General features: G+C 35.3%; 1 protein-coding gene across 2 annotated transcripts; it reads left to right on the top strand.

Annotated features, from left to right (window-relative positions):
- Positions 1-255: 255 nt before the first annotated feature.
- LOC143348492 (facilitated trehalose transporter Tret1-2 homolog) lies at positions 256-15,738 on the top strand. 2 transcript variants are annotated; one of them, XM_076778735.1, is made up of 5 exons: positions 256-1,200; positions 8,661-8,832; positions 9,713-9,952; positions 10,937-11,739; positions 14,559-15,738. In XM_076778735.1, exons 2-5 carry the CDS (start codon positions 8,787-8,789, stop codon positions 14,706-14,708), a joined length of 1,239 nt encoding a protein of 412 aa, XP_076634850.1. In that variant the 5' UTR covers positions 256-1,200; positions 8,661-8,786; the 3' UTR covers positions 14,709-15,738. The 2 variants fall into 2 exon arrangements, with proteins under 2 accessions (XP_076634850.1, XP_076634849.1); XM_076778734.1 differs by having other exon boundaries at positions 258-1,200; positions 9,713-10,081.
- The last annotated feature ends 358 nt before the right edge of the window (positions 15,739-16,096 follow it).

Raw genomic sequence — 16,096 nt, 5'->3', positions numbered from 1 at the left:
TGAAAGTTTGCGCGAATTCAAAGAATTCTTCAAGTTTGTGTACGCAGAAATTATTATGGCGCGATAAAATTCGTTTTCTGCGCCTGTTTTCGATAGTCAAACATGGCGCATGTTTAATAACCTGGCATTTAGTACTCGTTAAAATTTAATCGAATTCGACATAATGTTTACTATTTATGAAAGATGTTCTTCCGAAAAGTCCCAATTGAAACACCAAATTCTCGGGGTGGGGGGAGGGGGATGTAGATCTTAATTATGAAAGGTAGTTTCCAAGATTTTGTCAAAAAACTTTCGCTCTACATTATTAAATTCTGTTTACACTAGGATGGTACCTATAGAACATCTACCCTCCTAAATTATTACATTTAGTGAGTAAATGATGTGTGCAAAATTTCAAAGCGATTGCATAACGGGAAACCATGCCACATTTGACTCAAAATTTTATAATTTTATTGATTCCTCGTTAATTTTAATATGATTGTGTGCCATTATTTTAGAAGCAGTAGTGGATATTTAAAAATAAAAGTGTAATTTCTTGGATATACAATAATTACATTTATTAATAATTTTAAGAAATCCATACAAAATTTTTCAGTTTTCTTTTTTGTTTAAGAAAATCACAACATGCGGTATATTTTGTTTTTGCAAAATTGTTTTATTTACTGTTACCTTATAATTATAGAAGGTAAGGAAGACCTCATGAAATCGAAATCCACGCGGTGGAAACGGCCCTAAGCCCTGTCTTTTACTGTGCCCCCTCCCCCTCCAATGCTTGTAGCGCGAACGCTGGTAGTCGCCTTGGTTCGCGCGAGCGAATAATGAGGAAAGGATTCGATCCGCGGGGAAACACAGAAAAGTAATTAGCGCCGTTGAACCGTGTCGCTGCACTTCATAAAAGCAGACGGGAGTGGGACGCGAATAAAACTGCCGTGAGTATTCCGTATCTATGTATCGCGGCCGTGTTCAGTTTCCTCTTTGGCGTCTTCGAGGATGAGATCGTCGCCGTCTCCTGCTAAGAGCATTCGATCGTCGATATCCGAGAGACTCGCACGTGTGAAAGGTGCGTGCTGCGACTAACTTTTAGGTGGTGAAACGCTAACGCTGTTTTTGTTGTTAGAAGTGTCTGGACCAGCAAATACAAAGTTTCTAGTGTTTCGAAATGTTCGAATCTAAAAGGTGAAAGGGACTGTCGTTAAACAGGTTAGTACAAAATTCATCGAAGGAGGAATCTCGTTTCGAAGGTACACTGTCCCAAAAAGTGGCTCGAATATCGGTCGCGACGTTTAACTTCGTTCCGCGCTGGTAAATTGTTTTTTTTTTTTTATCATTTTAGTTATTAGTGGTAACGATACCCGCTCAAACCTACTGTGCATTTTTTCAGCACTCGTATCGGTAATTAGGTAAATTCATTTTTGTTGATTTCTGGATTCCAATTTTTGACATTGATACGTATGAAATTATGGGAACATAATGTACAGAATTATCTGTATTACTCGATTTTTAAACACTATCGATGAAATATTGATACAATGTTAATATTAACACGAGTTTGATACAGAATTAGTTGAATTATCAGTATTGACTTGTTGACTACCATGATGGTCACTGGTGACCAAGACTTTAAACTTAAGAGGTATTGTAAAATCATTTAAAATGGAAGAACCATAATAGTAGTAAATTTTTAAACATTGGCGTAGCAGTTAACGAGATATACATATTAAAAGGAAATTTACTTGTGAAGAATAAGTTAACCATATTTTGTCATGGAAAGGACAAAGAATATTAGTATCCATTAATAAGAAATACAACTGGCAATAAATCTTCAAAAATTCTTTGAAAGTATAAGTATACATATGTATACGTATGTACATACAGGGTGTTCGGCCACCCCTGGGAAAAATTTTAATGGGAGATTCTAGAGGCCAAAATAAGACGAAAATCAAGAATACCAATTTGTTGACGGAGGCTTCGTTAAAAAGTTATTAACAATTAAATTGAAAAATTTCAAATCGTTCTGGAAAAATTATTTTCAGTTACGGGGGTCAATTACAATCATTTTTGGTCATTAGACATACCCTCGAAATCCTACTCACTTTCTAGATAAAAATTCGAGAAGGTGTGAAATTTTTCGATGGAAAAAAAAAATTTCAAATCGTTTTGGAAAAATTATTTTCAGTTGCGGGGGTCAATTACAATCATTTTTGGTTAATAGACATACCCCCGAAATCTTGCGCATTTTCGAGAAAAAAATTCAGTACGGGCGGAACTTTAAACGTTAATAACTTTTTAATAAAGTCTCCATCAACAAATTGGTATTCTTGATTTTTGCCTTATTTTGACCTCTAGAATCTCCCATTAAAATTTTTCCCATGGGTGGCCGAACACCCTGTATACGGGGTGTTGTGTGCAAGTAAGCCAGACTGCAATTCTTAAAAAGAAAAAGGTAGAAAAACATTTCATTATATAGGAAGTCTATACGAAAATGGTGGTGTTTCGATGTTTTTAAGATCATCTTTATTTTTTTCTATGAAACTGTATAATTTTTATAAAATTCTACAAAAAAAAAAAAATTAGGATACAAATATACATTTGAGTCAATTGTTATATAAAAAAAGTTGACTTTTAATAACTAGATATACAGGATGATTCTAGTAACTATTCCGTTAATTAAAACCCATATCAAGCAATATAATATCTTAAAAATAAAATAAAATAGATAGCACTATGAAATTACATTTTCGTAAGTAACAAAAATATTTGGAGAAATAATGAAAGAAACTTGAAGAAACAACACAAAATTATTGATATTTTAATCAAAACACAAAAGTAATGTATTATAATGCAGATATGTTGGGAGAATAACAGTATAATTATTTACTAATGCCTAAAAAACCAAAATTTAGTTGGTCAAGTGAAACAAAGAAAAACAAAACCATCACAGGTTAAAATCGAAATAAATTGCGTGCAGATTGCATAAAAATAGAGGAGAATAATAAGAATGTAAAATTATAAGAAAAGAAAAATGTAATAATTATAACTTTCTTGTTCAATCTGACGTAATATTTTAACTGTCAAAACATCGAAAATAAAAAATAAATGACAAGTTTATTTTCTAAGCAAGCTTCAAATGTCTTTATCATCATAAAATAAGTTTTTTGATAGTACAAAGATGAAAGTACAATATGCACTGCATTAGTTTTTTAATGCATATTTTTTACATAAATCAGTTCTCGTATTTTTCTACATAATACAATTATTAAAAACGTAATACTTTATGAGATACTTCATACTTATCATTACTTTATCCTAGTACATAATTGCTCAAACATTCTACTAAGCTCATTTTATTAAGCTCTTGCATTTTCCACTACAGACTCAAATTGTGTAGCAGTTACACTTGCACAATTAGTTTTAATTTAAACTATCATGTCATCTGTTTAAAAGGAAGACATTAAAGAAAGAAAAGAATAAACTTTGTTTTTTGAAAGAACCTTGGAGGGAAGTATTTCTGGGTTAGATGTAAAAGTATATTTGAAGGAGTTGTACTTGATCAAAATATTCTGTACAATATATCATTTCATCGTTCTGTCCATTATCACTGTATTTCACAAACACATTAAACATATCAATTTTCTCATTATTAGCATGGGAATGGAAATCCCTATGTATCCACAGCAGGCAAGATACCATTAACATTGGAATAATTAGCAATATGGAGATGGTGAGATTGATAGGACAACTAAGTAATCAAGGATCCTGTAATCTGAAAATTGTGGGTTCGAATTCTGAACAGCTCTCTTTTTCTCTTAGTTTCTATATCACTAAAACTCATTACATTATGTTTCAAACTGATTCAGTCTGGCATACTTAACTTTCAAATGATATACTATATAATAAATAAAAAGAAGTTCACTTTGTGAGGTTCCCATTATTCTGTAGAAAAACTTTGTACATAATGTTTAGATATCTAAAGAAACATGTTCAACTGGCCCAAAATCCATTATTTTAACAAGATTTGTGGATCAACATTATTCAGTGAGAATTCCACTGTCCATAATGACCAGTGATCGTCGTACTACTTGCAAATATCAAAATATTAGAAAGGAATCGATTTATCAATGTGATATTTGTAAAATGCCACTAAGTACTAATCATTTTAAATATTTCGAAACAGTTTAAAATTTCTGAGGTAAATACCTCATTTCATATAAATATCTTACTTCATTGTTACTTTTCCTCTAATTAGAACAAAATTAAGTTAATTTTTGTACCTTGATTTTCTTGAATTTATGAATAAATGAATTAAAGTATATTGTAATTTGTGTAAATCGCTATAGGTTAGATAAAAAATCGATTAAAATACAGTGGCTCAAAGTAAAACTCGAACAGTTGGCAACATTGTCAGTTTTTCGCCATAGAATGCGGGGAATCACAGGTAACCATGTTGTTTGATAGCTACAATTGCTTTAATTTTATGTTGAATAAGTGTAAAAGAGAATAATTTGTGGCCCACTGTTAAACATGAAGGTGAGTCAATAATGCTATGGGATTATAGAGCAACACAAATATTTACAAATTTGGAAATAAAATGTAAGAGATAGTGTTCAAAAACTGGGGTATAGCTATTGTTTCAGCTTTTACCAAGATAACACGAAACATATTTTACAATTGTCTACATATTATCGACCCACCTACTCAGTCATCAAATCTGAACGTAATCGAACAATAAAAACATTATATAAAAGATTCGCTTTAAATCGTGACGCAATGAAGAGTTCAGGCTCATGATGTTATTTACTTTTGACTGCCACAGAACTGTGGTTACGATCCGGTGTTTCTATGCTTTTTTTTCGAATTGATTGCGCCAACGATAACAAAAACGCGATTAAATACTTCACAGATAATTTCAGAATTTACGATACACGTTTGTCCTATTTCACCTTCACTCAAATATTTGCAATCGATGCTTCGAGTATCTTACGAATCGTATCTAATGTACGATACAACTGATTGTAAATACCGATGCAAATATTTTCGTAAATTCTTACGGGCAATTTCAGCTTGTTTTTTCATGAAAACGTGCATTGATAATGTTTAACTTTGTTTTTGGTGGGTAACAAAAAATTATAATTAGTAATTACGTTTCTACATGATCAGCCAATTACCGAACAGTAGCACGGGGGCCACGCCTGATTGGTGCAAAAGGGCCTCTCATCATGGTCCGTACCCTCAGTTAATAACAGAATTCTTACGCTATTGGGGGGGTGGGGGATATCACAACGGATTTTATTTCTGCTGATCGAGTATTTGTCAGATTAGATTGAACCAAGTGTAACGAAGACAAAATTTAGTTCCCTTCAAATACAAACATTCGATTGCTTAGGTAAGGCTATTATAATCGAGAGAACAATTTATCTCTATAAATAATATGATTGAGACGAATGTTCAAACCGTTAACCGGATGAATTTAAAATGGCATATTACAAACGAAACGTAGAGAACATCGTTAAGATCTTTAACTCAATTTTAGAAGTACATATTGTATACATAATAGAGATTTAATCCTTCAAATTTTCTAAGTAGTATATGTCATTAAAGTTACACAAAGAACTTTAACCATAAACTTAAAAGAAGAATAATATATTTTAGAATTTGACAGTGTTCTTACAGCAATTATGATATACCATAGTACGCGGTAACGTATTACGTAACTAGCAGATTATGTTAACAGCACGGATGTTTTTTTGAATTATTTAAAAACACATGTTATTTTCGCAGTCAGAGGTAAAACAGGCCATACGTGTTTTGTTGGGGCATTCTATATTTAATAGCTCCTGAAAATGTACTGATAGGACAGCGATAAAAAATAATTACAATTTCTCCGCGTGAGAGGTTGCTAACACCGTTTAGGTTACTTCTATGTAACGAATGTATCGCCACTACAGTGCTGGACAAAAAGTATTGGCATAGCATGATTGTTAAGATACAAATGCTTATGACTATTAAATAAACTGATTTAAAGAAAAAACTTTTTGACATATTCATTCGTTATTTACCCTAGTTTATTATATAACGAAAGAGAATACAAATAAAATAATACACAAAATAATAACAAAAATATATTTTTTGAGGATTTTATGGAGCTTAATTTCCAAGATATTTGCAAAATGGCGTTTTGGTACTTTGGTAGTTTTGGCTACCCCTGGGAAAAATTTTAATGGGGGATTCTAGAGGCCAAAATAAGACGAAAATCAAGAATACTAATTTGTTAATGGAGGTTTCTTTACAAAGTTATTAACGTTTAAAGTACCAACCGTACTGAATTTTTTTCTAGAAAATGCGCAAGATTTCGGGGGTATGTCTATTCACCAAAAATGATTGTAATTGACCCCCGCAACCAAAAATAATTTTTCCAAAACAATTTGAAATTCTTTTTTTCCGTTGAAAAATTTAGGCAACCCCCTGTCGATTTTTTTTAAAAATTCCTTTTTCATTTTTAGTAATTTTGTTTGACGCCCTACAGAAAAGTTGTTTAATACTTTTTTGTAGGTACCCATGAGCTCTACCTCAGAAAAAAGTTTCATTGAAATATATTCACAATTGTAGGAGTTAGGGCCATTTGAAAATTGAACCAATTTTATGGGGGTTTTCTCATTTTGCGGGGTCAAGGATCAAATTTTCGAATATCTTTGTGATTTGTACATATTCCCCACCAAAATACGCGTAGTTTGCTTTTTTAAACATTAAAATCGTCCAATCCGTTCAGAAGTTATGACGTTTTAAAGATTCGCATGAAAATTCGGGCAGACATTTCTGGCCTGAAATTAATTTTCGGTAAGGAAATTTTTTCTCGAAACTGAGTAGGATTTCGGGGGTATGTCTGTTGACCAAAAATGCTTACAATTGACCCCTGCAACTAAAAATAATTTTTTCAAGACGATTCGAAAGTCTTTTTTTTCACCCAAAACTTTCAGCACATTCTCGAATTTTTTTCTCGAAAGTGGGTAGGATTTCGGAAGTATGTGTATTCACCAAAAATGATTGTACGTGACCCCCGCAACCGAAAATAATTTTTCCAAAACGATTTGAAATTTTTTAATTTAATTGTTAATAACTTTCTAACGAAGCCACCATCAACAAATTGGTATTCTTGATTTTCGTCTTATTTTGGCCTCTAGAATTCCCCATTAAAATTTTTCCCAGGAATGGCCGAACACCCTGTATAATACAAAATAGCGTCAAGACAACCAGTTTACATTTACCTTGTCATGATATATGATTATGCAATTACGAATGGTGTATTATCGATATTAAGACTCTACGTATGTATGTATTATACATATATCGTGAGGCATCTCTCGACATTGTACAACGATGATGCATTGGCAGTAATTATATACGTATTATCCTTTTTGCTTGGTTTGGAATCACTTAAAGGCAAGAAACGAACTGTCGATCTCAAGTAGAGATCGAGCACTTTGTAAATATTTTTCGTTTTATCGAAAACTAAAAGGCTAAAGTTAGAGTTCAATAAAGTGAACAATTTGTTTATTTACGAGCTGAACAACTCGTACATTGACGTTTTAACATTCCAGCATGTTGTAATTTTTACGACCACTATTATTTTATATTATGCTATAACTGCGAAAAATTATTATAGATCGTAAATAATGATTAACACGATCGTCTAAATGGTTATTATACCATTTAGTTACTATTTTTAACGCGTTACTTCGTGCGTATACACTCATTGGAAAGTTACTTAAAATGTCGCATTTACTCGATTGCCGTGGCATTCTGAAATCTATGGAATGCATACGAGCCAATTACAGTGATAATAATTCCATAAATAACAATTCAATTATGCTATTGACGGAGAAAGGAGTTATGATGGGAAAATTGAATATCCGGTTCATGAGAATGCGAAACGCTTGCAAGGACGGTGAAAATTATGCAACGCAAAGTGTACACATGCAGGTTAACGTCAATAACCATCGTACGTTAATTAAATTGGGGTAATGAATAGATGAGTGACTTCATAAGTCTGGGAATATTTATAACCTATAATATAACATAACCTATAATCCGGTTCAACGAGAACTAGCAGGAAAAATAAACAGCTGCAGATAGATCAGACCAGGGCCGAAACGTAATGTCCAGATCCCTACATAGTAAGAAACTAATTTTCTAAACAGAAAGTGTTCATCCTCAATATTAATATGATATTAATATTATTACATAATAATATAAATAAGGAGGTACATGAAAATATAAATTAAGGTATGGAAAACCATATTTCAACATTTAATTGATATATTTATTACTATATACAATTTATGTTGAATCTGTGTTTACACTGTCAGATGTGTGGCGTCGCCTCCTATGCTCGCCACCAGAGGGGTCGCGTTCTCACAAGCGCTCGACCGACCCCTTGGTTGCTATATGTACATACAATTCTCGACTAATTTCTCAATATCCCAGTCGTCAAAGGCATGGCCTGTTAGGAAGCCTTACTGACGAGTCCATTAAGCAAGCCCGGACGAAAAGCGCCCCCTCCTTTTCCTTTTCTGTCCTACAATAATTTCTCCGAGATCCTACCCGACTATTTTTCAAAAATAGACAAAATTCCCGAGAATTAACAATTTATTTGTGCATTCTAGAACAATTTTATGATTCGAACTAACGAGCCTTGTTCGTTCATAAGCGAAATAGTGCAACGAATATTCCATTCGATCCCTCCACTTTGAAGTCGTAACTCCAAAAGGTAGAAAGAACATTCGATAAAAATGATTGATCGTGGAATTTTGAGGCAAATACTCATCGGAATCGTCTGTAAGTATCGCTGACTTCAGTAATACAGTAGTGCCCACGTAAATGACCAAGCTCGGGACCGGCCACGGTCATTTATGTGGGCCTGGTTACTTCTCAGAATTCAACGGAGATAAAGGAAGAGAATAAGTGCGAGTGAGATATAATAGCTGGCACCCAAAAGTGTGTTGCAGTCCGCTGACTCACAGACATTGGTCGAAAACAGTGACGAAGATCGGTGACAGCCAATCAGCGGACTGCGGTAAGAGTGGAGATGTAAACACGCTGTGCCTTTTTCTCGTGGAAGGACAATACCTACATACATATACAGGGTGTTCGGCTACCCCTGGGAAAAATTTTAATAGGGGATTCTAGGGGCCAAAATAAGACAAAAATCAAGAATACTAATTTGTTAATGGAGGCTTCGTTAAAAAGTTATTAACGTTTAAAGTTCCGACCGTACTGAATTTTTTTCTCGAAAGTGGGTAGGATTTCGGGGGTATGTCTATTCACCAAAAATGATTGTAATTGACCCCTGCAAACGACAATAATTTTTCCAAAACGATTTGAAATTTTCTTTCTCCGTCAAAAAATTTCACACCTTCTCGAATTTTTTTCTAGAAAGTGGGTAGGATTTCGAGGGTATGTGTCATGACCAAAAATGATTGTAATTGACCCCCGCAATCGAAAATAATTTTTCCAGAACGATTTGAAATTTTTGAATTTAATTGTTAATAACTTTTTATCGATAAGGACCGCCATCAAGTTATGTTCAAAGGCGTTTGGCTTCTAAGGATTGGTGGGGATAACGTCACTTATGTGGGCACTACTGTATCAGCGTTGTTCCATCGGAGGACAAAGAATTAAGGAAAGAATTTGAACGTTGCTCGGTTGTTACGCTTAGGCAATCTTCTGATCGTCGATAGTGGATTGCACGAAGGATGGAGCACTCCAATTATACCGAAATTCGGGAACGAAGATTCTTTAGAGGTATCGACCGACAGAATCGTGTGGGTGGTGAATTTGATGTACGTCGGTGTTGGCCTTGGCTCGATCGTGCCGTTTCTCCTGATGGACAGGATCGGTCGTAAGGGGACGCTACTCTTCGCTACGGTGCCAAAGATTGCCAGCTGGATCTTGATCGGTAAAGCAAAATCCGTTTTTGTACTTTACATCGGTCGAATATTGGCCGGAATTGGGTGCGGAATAACGTACGCCGTGATGCCGATGTACCTTGGAGAAGTTAGCAGCAAAAGGTCGCGTGGACCATTAGGTACGATCACTTTATTTTATTATTGTTTCTTTCAATTCCATGGTTGGATCGGGATTAAAAAGGTAGAAAAATGCTACACCTCATTTTGTTACTAATAATTAACGATTTATTGTACATTCAAAAGTGAAAAACACGTGCAACGCGACGGCCGTAATCACGCATAAAAGCAACACCATACTTCACGATGCCACGCAGCATCGCTGTAGTCCCGCTCTCATGCATGCATAGTATGCGTAAGGTATGGAAAATTTCAATGATTGGTGGAATAAATCTGAGGATAAATATCTTCGGTAAGGGATCTCCTTTACTGAGCAATTGAGAGAGAAACAGTTACGCTTATAAATAGAAAGAGATACATCGCTGCGCGTCACAATGTGGCAACTTTACATTTCCTACCCGATTTCGCCATTGCTTACCGCCAACCTCTCAGAGCTTCATTCTCGTAAATCAGACCTTATAGCCGATTAGCACACAACGCAAATAACAAAGTACTATGACAATTTTACACCTCTATTTGTTGATTATAAGTTTATTTTTAAAATACAGCATGAAGAGATAACAAAATGTTTTCATTTCAAGAGTCAAAAATTTAATCACTTAATATTTATAAAAGGATATTAAAGAATCATACAATACATATGATCCAAATACGAACGAACTTATGGATTGACCTGATAGTATTCCATTTAATGAATTATAATATTTCTTAAAAGAATATTGCAAAGCTATTATAATAGTTATAGAAAACAGTAAAACCGGTTCCCTCTTTAAATAATCTCTCAATACTTACTATTTGCAAGGAAAGCGTTTTTAAAAAATAAAAATGGCGAGAAATGATTCGATCGAGTTGTTCAGGTACACTGATAGCGGTCCTTCTAAACACGGGAATGATGATGGCGTACGCGATTGGTCTGTGGGTGAGTCGTTTCACGATGTCCATGATCGCGGTCTCGATCCCGATCGTGTTCCTCGTGACGTTCGTCTGGCTGCCGGAGAGCTCGGTGTTTCTGACGAAGAAGAACAAGCTGACGTCCGCGGAGAGGACGCTGAAATGGGCTCTGGGCAAGGAGGACGTGGTGGAGGAACTGGAGGAGATCAAACGGATCGTCGCGACGGAGGATTCTATCGCAAAGATAACGTTCCACGGGTCGTTTCGGGAAAGCTTTGTTAGGAGGGAGAATCGAAAAGCTTTTCGTATCGCGTTGATCGTTCTGAGCGCGTTGACTTTAACAGGCGCCGCGCCGCTTTTGGCTTATCAGTCGTTCATATTCGAGGAGGCTGGTTTTGAAATCTCAACGAACGTCAGCATCGTTATGACTGGCTGCGCGATAGTGCTCGCGGGCATCGTATGCGTGACGCTGGTGAGGATCATCGGCAAGAGATTGCTGCTTCTGTTCTCGACACCCGTCTGCGTTTTGTCGTTGGCGGCGCTCGCGATTTTCTTCGGCCTCCTCTCGAGCGGCCACGACGTCTCCAAGCTCCGATGGATGCCCACGGTCTTCCTGGTGATTTATGTCCTCGGTTACGGCCTCGCTTTGAACCCCGTGCCTCTCGCTTACGTTGGCGAAATCTTTCATGTCGACGTTAAGGTGCCCGCCGCTATATTCTGCTCGCTTTACTACGCCCTCGTTACGACCACCGTCGTGAAATTCTATCAGGTAGGTCCCTGCATCACTGCTAATAAACGTATAGTCCGGGCCAAAATATAGCGAGGTCGTAAATTAAACTCTTGAGGGTTGGGGCTGACTCCTGCTGCGGCACTTAGGGCCGTATATGACATCTTGCTTGAGGGTGCCTTTCTGAATGTTTTTCTGTGTCCGTAACTGCACTACCTGTTTTCATTTTCTAGATGCATATATTATAAGCAGGTAAATTAAGATATTAAAGACTTGAGTAAGACCTTTACCTGTTACGATACCTCTAAAAATGGCGGCACTAGATAAAATATTTCTTCGTACGGCCCTGACTATGGTCTAAGGCCCTTAGCTGCTCGTATTTTTGTCAATTCACTTGTTTCGGGAGCTGAAACGTGTAAACTTTGACACCCACTTAAGTTTACGACCTCGCTATATTGTGGTCCGGACTATACTTACTTATCGTGTTTACATCCCCACTCTTGCTGCAGCCCGCTGATTGGCTGTCACCGATCTTCGTCGCCGTTTTCGACCAATGAGTCAACGGATTGCAACAGGAATGGGGATGCACCGTGCACCCCGAAAGCGTTTTTCTTTTCTTTTTGTACATTATATTCTTGCTCGTGTGAGGAAAATCGTGAACCTAGTATTATTCTATTAACAACTGATTTAACGTATCACTGTATTTGCTCATGATCAGTTGCGTTAGAATTTATTTACTGATCTGTTTGACCACACCACTGGTTGAAATGGTTTTGAAAATAACTGTTTCAAATTGTTCTACGTATATCAATTATGAAATGATGAGAACCGAAAATGTGATAACTGTTGGAGATAGATTGTTCTAACCTATGTCGATTTCGGTTACAATGACCTCATATACAGGGTGTTCGGCCACCCCTGGGAAAAATTTTAATAGAGGATTCTAGAGGCCAAAATAAGAGGAAAATCAAGAATACCAATTTGTCGATGGAGGCTTCGTTAGAAAATTATTAACAATTAAATTCAAAAATATCAAATCGTTCTGGAAAAATTATTTTCGGTTGCGGGGGTCAGTTACAATCATTTTTGGTGAATAGACATACCCCCGAAATCCTACCCACTTTCGAGAAAAAAATTCGAGTAAGTGCTGAAAGTTTTGGGTGAAAAAAAAGACTTTCGAATCATCTTGGAAAAATTATTTTTAGTTGCAGGGGTCAATTGCAAGCAATTTTGGTCAATAGACATACCCCCGAAATCCTACTCAGTTTCGAGACAAAAATTCCTTACCGAAAATATAATTTCTGGCCAGAAATGTCTGCCTGAATTTTCATGCGAATCTTTAAAACGTCATAACTTCTGAACGGATTGGACAATTTTAATGTTTAAAAAAGCAAACTACGCGTATTTTGGTGGGGAATATGTACAAATCGTAAAAATATTCGAAAAGTTGGTCCTTGACACCGCAAAATGAGAAAAACCCCCTAAAAATGGTCCAATTTTCAAATGACCATAACGCCTACAATAGTGAACGTAAGGCATTGAAATTTGGTATGGAAGTAGAGCTCATGGGTATCTACGAAAAAGTATTAGACAACTTTTCTGTAGGGCGTCAAACAAAATTACTAAAAATGAAAAAGGAATTTTTAAGAAAAATCGACCAGGGGGTAGGGTAGGTGCCTAAATTTTTCGACGAAAAAAGAAATTTCAAATCGTTTTGGAAAAATTATTTTTGGTTGCGGGGGTCAATTACAATCATTTTTGGTGAATAGACATACCCTCGAAATCCTACCCACTTTCTAGAAAAAAATTCTGTACGGTCGGAACTTTAAACGTTAACATCTGTTTAACAAAGCCTCAATCAACAAATTACTATTCTTGATTTTCATCTTATTTTTGCCTCTAGAATCCCCCATTAAAATTTTTCCCAGGGGTGGCCAAACACTCTGTATAGTATATTAAATACATAGAATATAGTATATAGTATATAGAAATCTGGAAACGAATTGCAATGTATAGCTTGTTCATTCTGCAACGTACTTATTTTCAAACAACAAGGTGCCACACACGTACGATAACAAAATTTTAGTCAGAAAGCTTAATTTGTTCAGCACAAAGTACGTGTAAGTGAGAAAAAATAATTTTAAAGTGAGCAATGCGTAGTATTTAACTTTAGAATATTAGTGTATTAAACGTATAAAGATATAGGAACGAAGCGCATGGATAATAGGTGGAAAAATGACTGATGTTCAGAACCAACTAACCTATATTTAACTAAAGTGTAGGCGTCGATTCATAGAGCGCGCTTATGTCGATCATCGGTAAACAAATAATGATCTACAATAGAGAATATAATAACTTCTTAACGAAGCCTCAATCAACAAATTACTATTCTTGATTTTCATCTTATTTTGGCCTCTAAAATCACCCCTTAAATTTTTGACATATACACAGATGCAGAATACCCTGTATACGCAAAAAATAATTATTTGTTTCGTTCAGCGACTATGATTGTTGGCTGTTTATTAATTTTGTTCAAAATAGGATTTTTGACAATTTGAAAGACTAATTAATCTGAATTCTTTCAGTACAGTTTGTTTTTATCTACGTTTCCAAACGTGTTGAATACACAATAATTAAATATTACTCTATACGTTTGCATAATAACTACCACATAAATTAAAGGGATAGTTTGAAACGGTTAGAACAATTCTCTTTTCTTACGTTCTTTGAAGTTAGTTTGCTCAATATTGGCTAAACGCATGAAAACAAATATCCCTAATTAGAAAATAACGAAAGACAACCTAAATCGTACGTGCACGTATTACGAGTACGGTAAAATGACAATATTGTCTTATTCATAGGTACTGCAAGAATCGTATGGAACATATGTGCCCATATCGATATTCACAGTGATTACTTTCTTCATTTGGATTCTGATCTATCGATACGTGCCCGAGACGGAAGGAAAGACCTTGGAGGAGATACAGATAGAATTGCGTGAAAAACATTGACAGTTACCGTACGCTCAATATAGGTGTCACTGTCACAACATATTTATTGAAATACAATTTGAACCTGAATTAAAGTGCACATTCTTTTTCCCAAACTTTGCGGCATTACATAATCATTTCTTGGAATCTGTAATATCGAGCACGATCTCGATTATCGTACTCGAGTCACCTAATGTAACGTGGAATGCTATGGATATTATTCATTTGAAACTCAAGTTTAACCTTCAGTTAACTATGTAATTAATATAATTATTAATTACATAGCAAATAATATGAGCTAATGGCTACGTTCTTCTTATAGTTTCACATACCTTTTTCGCTCCGGTGTGCGGTCTGATAACACCGATTTCGAGTCGCAAATACATTTTTACCGAGTTATTTTTTAAATAAACGATACATTACAATTTAAAATAAAAAATAGAGGATTTGCGGTGTACTTATCAATGAGGAATTAAATCTTACGTATTTTAATAATCTTGATATCTTTAAATGATCTTAATCGATTGGTTACTCCAATGAAATTAATCGATTGGTGCTCAATTCTGGACTATACAGCTTTCATTTCGTTAAAAAATACTAAAATTTCTGTAATTTCGTTTTCTGTCTCACTTCCACTTGTGTTTATTCTTAATCTGTTGGTAACATTGCGAGTGACACGAAAATGGTAATGGGGCTCTAGAGCCCCAGAAAAATGGGCCGAAAAAATACATTGGGTGAAAGCTCTACTCGTATACATATGTACGTGGTCTGTGCTTTCACCTTATGGACTTTCGCGGTCCAATCAGACTGCCATACCGACCTGAAAATTCGGAGGTGATTTTAGCGACCTCTTCTCATGGATGGCGGTCAGTGGAGAAACTATTCACCCAGTTAGTATTGATGGGCAGGCAATTGCAGTGTGTCCCATGTGAGTTGACTATGGGAGGGATTGAAAAAGGCAATCCACTGTATTTATTTCAAATTATCGTTAGCATATGACACATACATAACGATAACAGCATAGTATATTATTAATTTCAATTGCGACGCAAATAACTTACTTTGAGTACGTACGAATTGCAAAAATGCCAAATCCCTAAAAATCTCGTCGATAATGACTAAAAGAAAATCTCGCAAAATAGAAAATTGCTCAAAATATAGTTAAACGATATAAAAAAAATGTTCGTATTTCTAGCGTAACTTGTGCAACACAGCGTAAAATTAAATGGAAGCAATGTATTAAAAGAAGAAAAGGCGGAACAAAAAATGTTCCACTATCAAATTCAAGAAACACCCATTGCTACTGCAAACAGCGCAATCTCTTAAAATAACGACAATGAAAAATGATAAAATGTCTTTTAAATATTCTAAAACCGTTGCAAGTTATAGCGATATGTTTTTGTGGAGAA

Source organism: Colletes latitarsis, chromosome 11 (genome assembly GCF_051014445.1).
Source record: "Colletes latitarsis isolate SP2378_abdomen chromosome 11, iyColLati1, whole genome shotgun sequence".
In the NCBI taxonomy this organism is placed as follows: Eukaryota; Metazoa; Arthropoda; class Insecta; order Hymenoptera; family Colletidae; genus Colletes; species Colletes latitarsis.
Note: the sequence above shows the minus strand (reverse complement) of the source record. Positions and strands in the feature narration are given on the sequence as shown.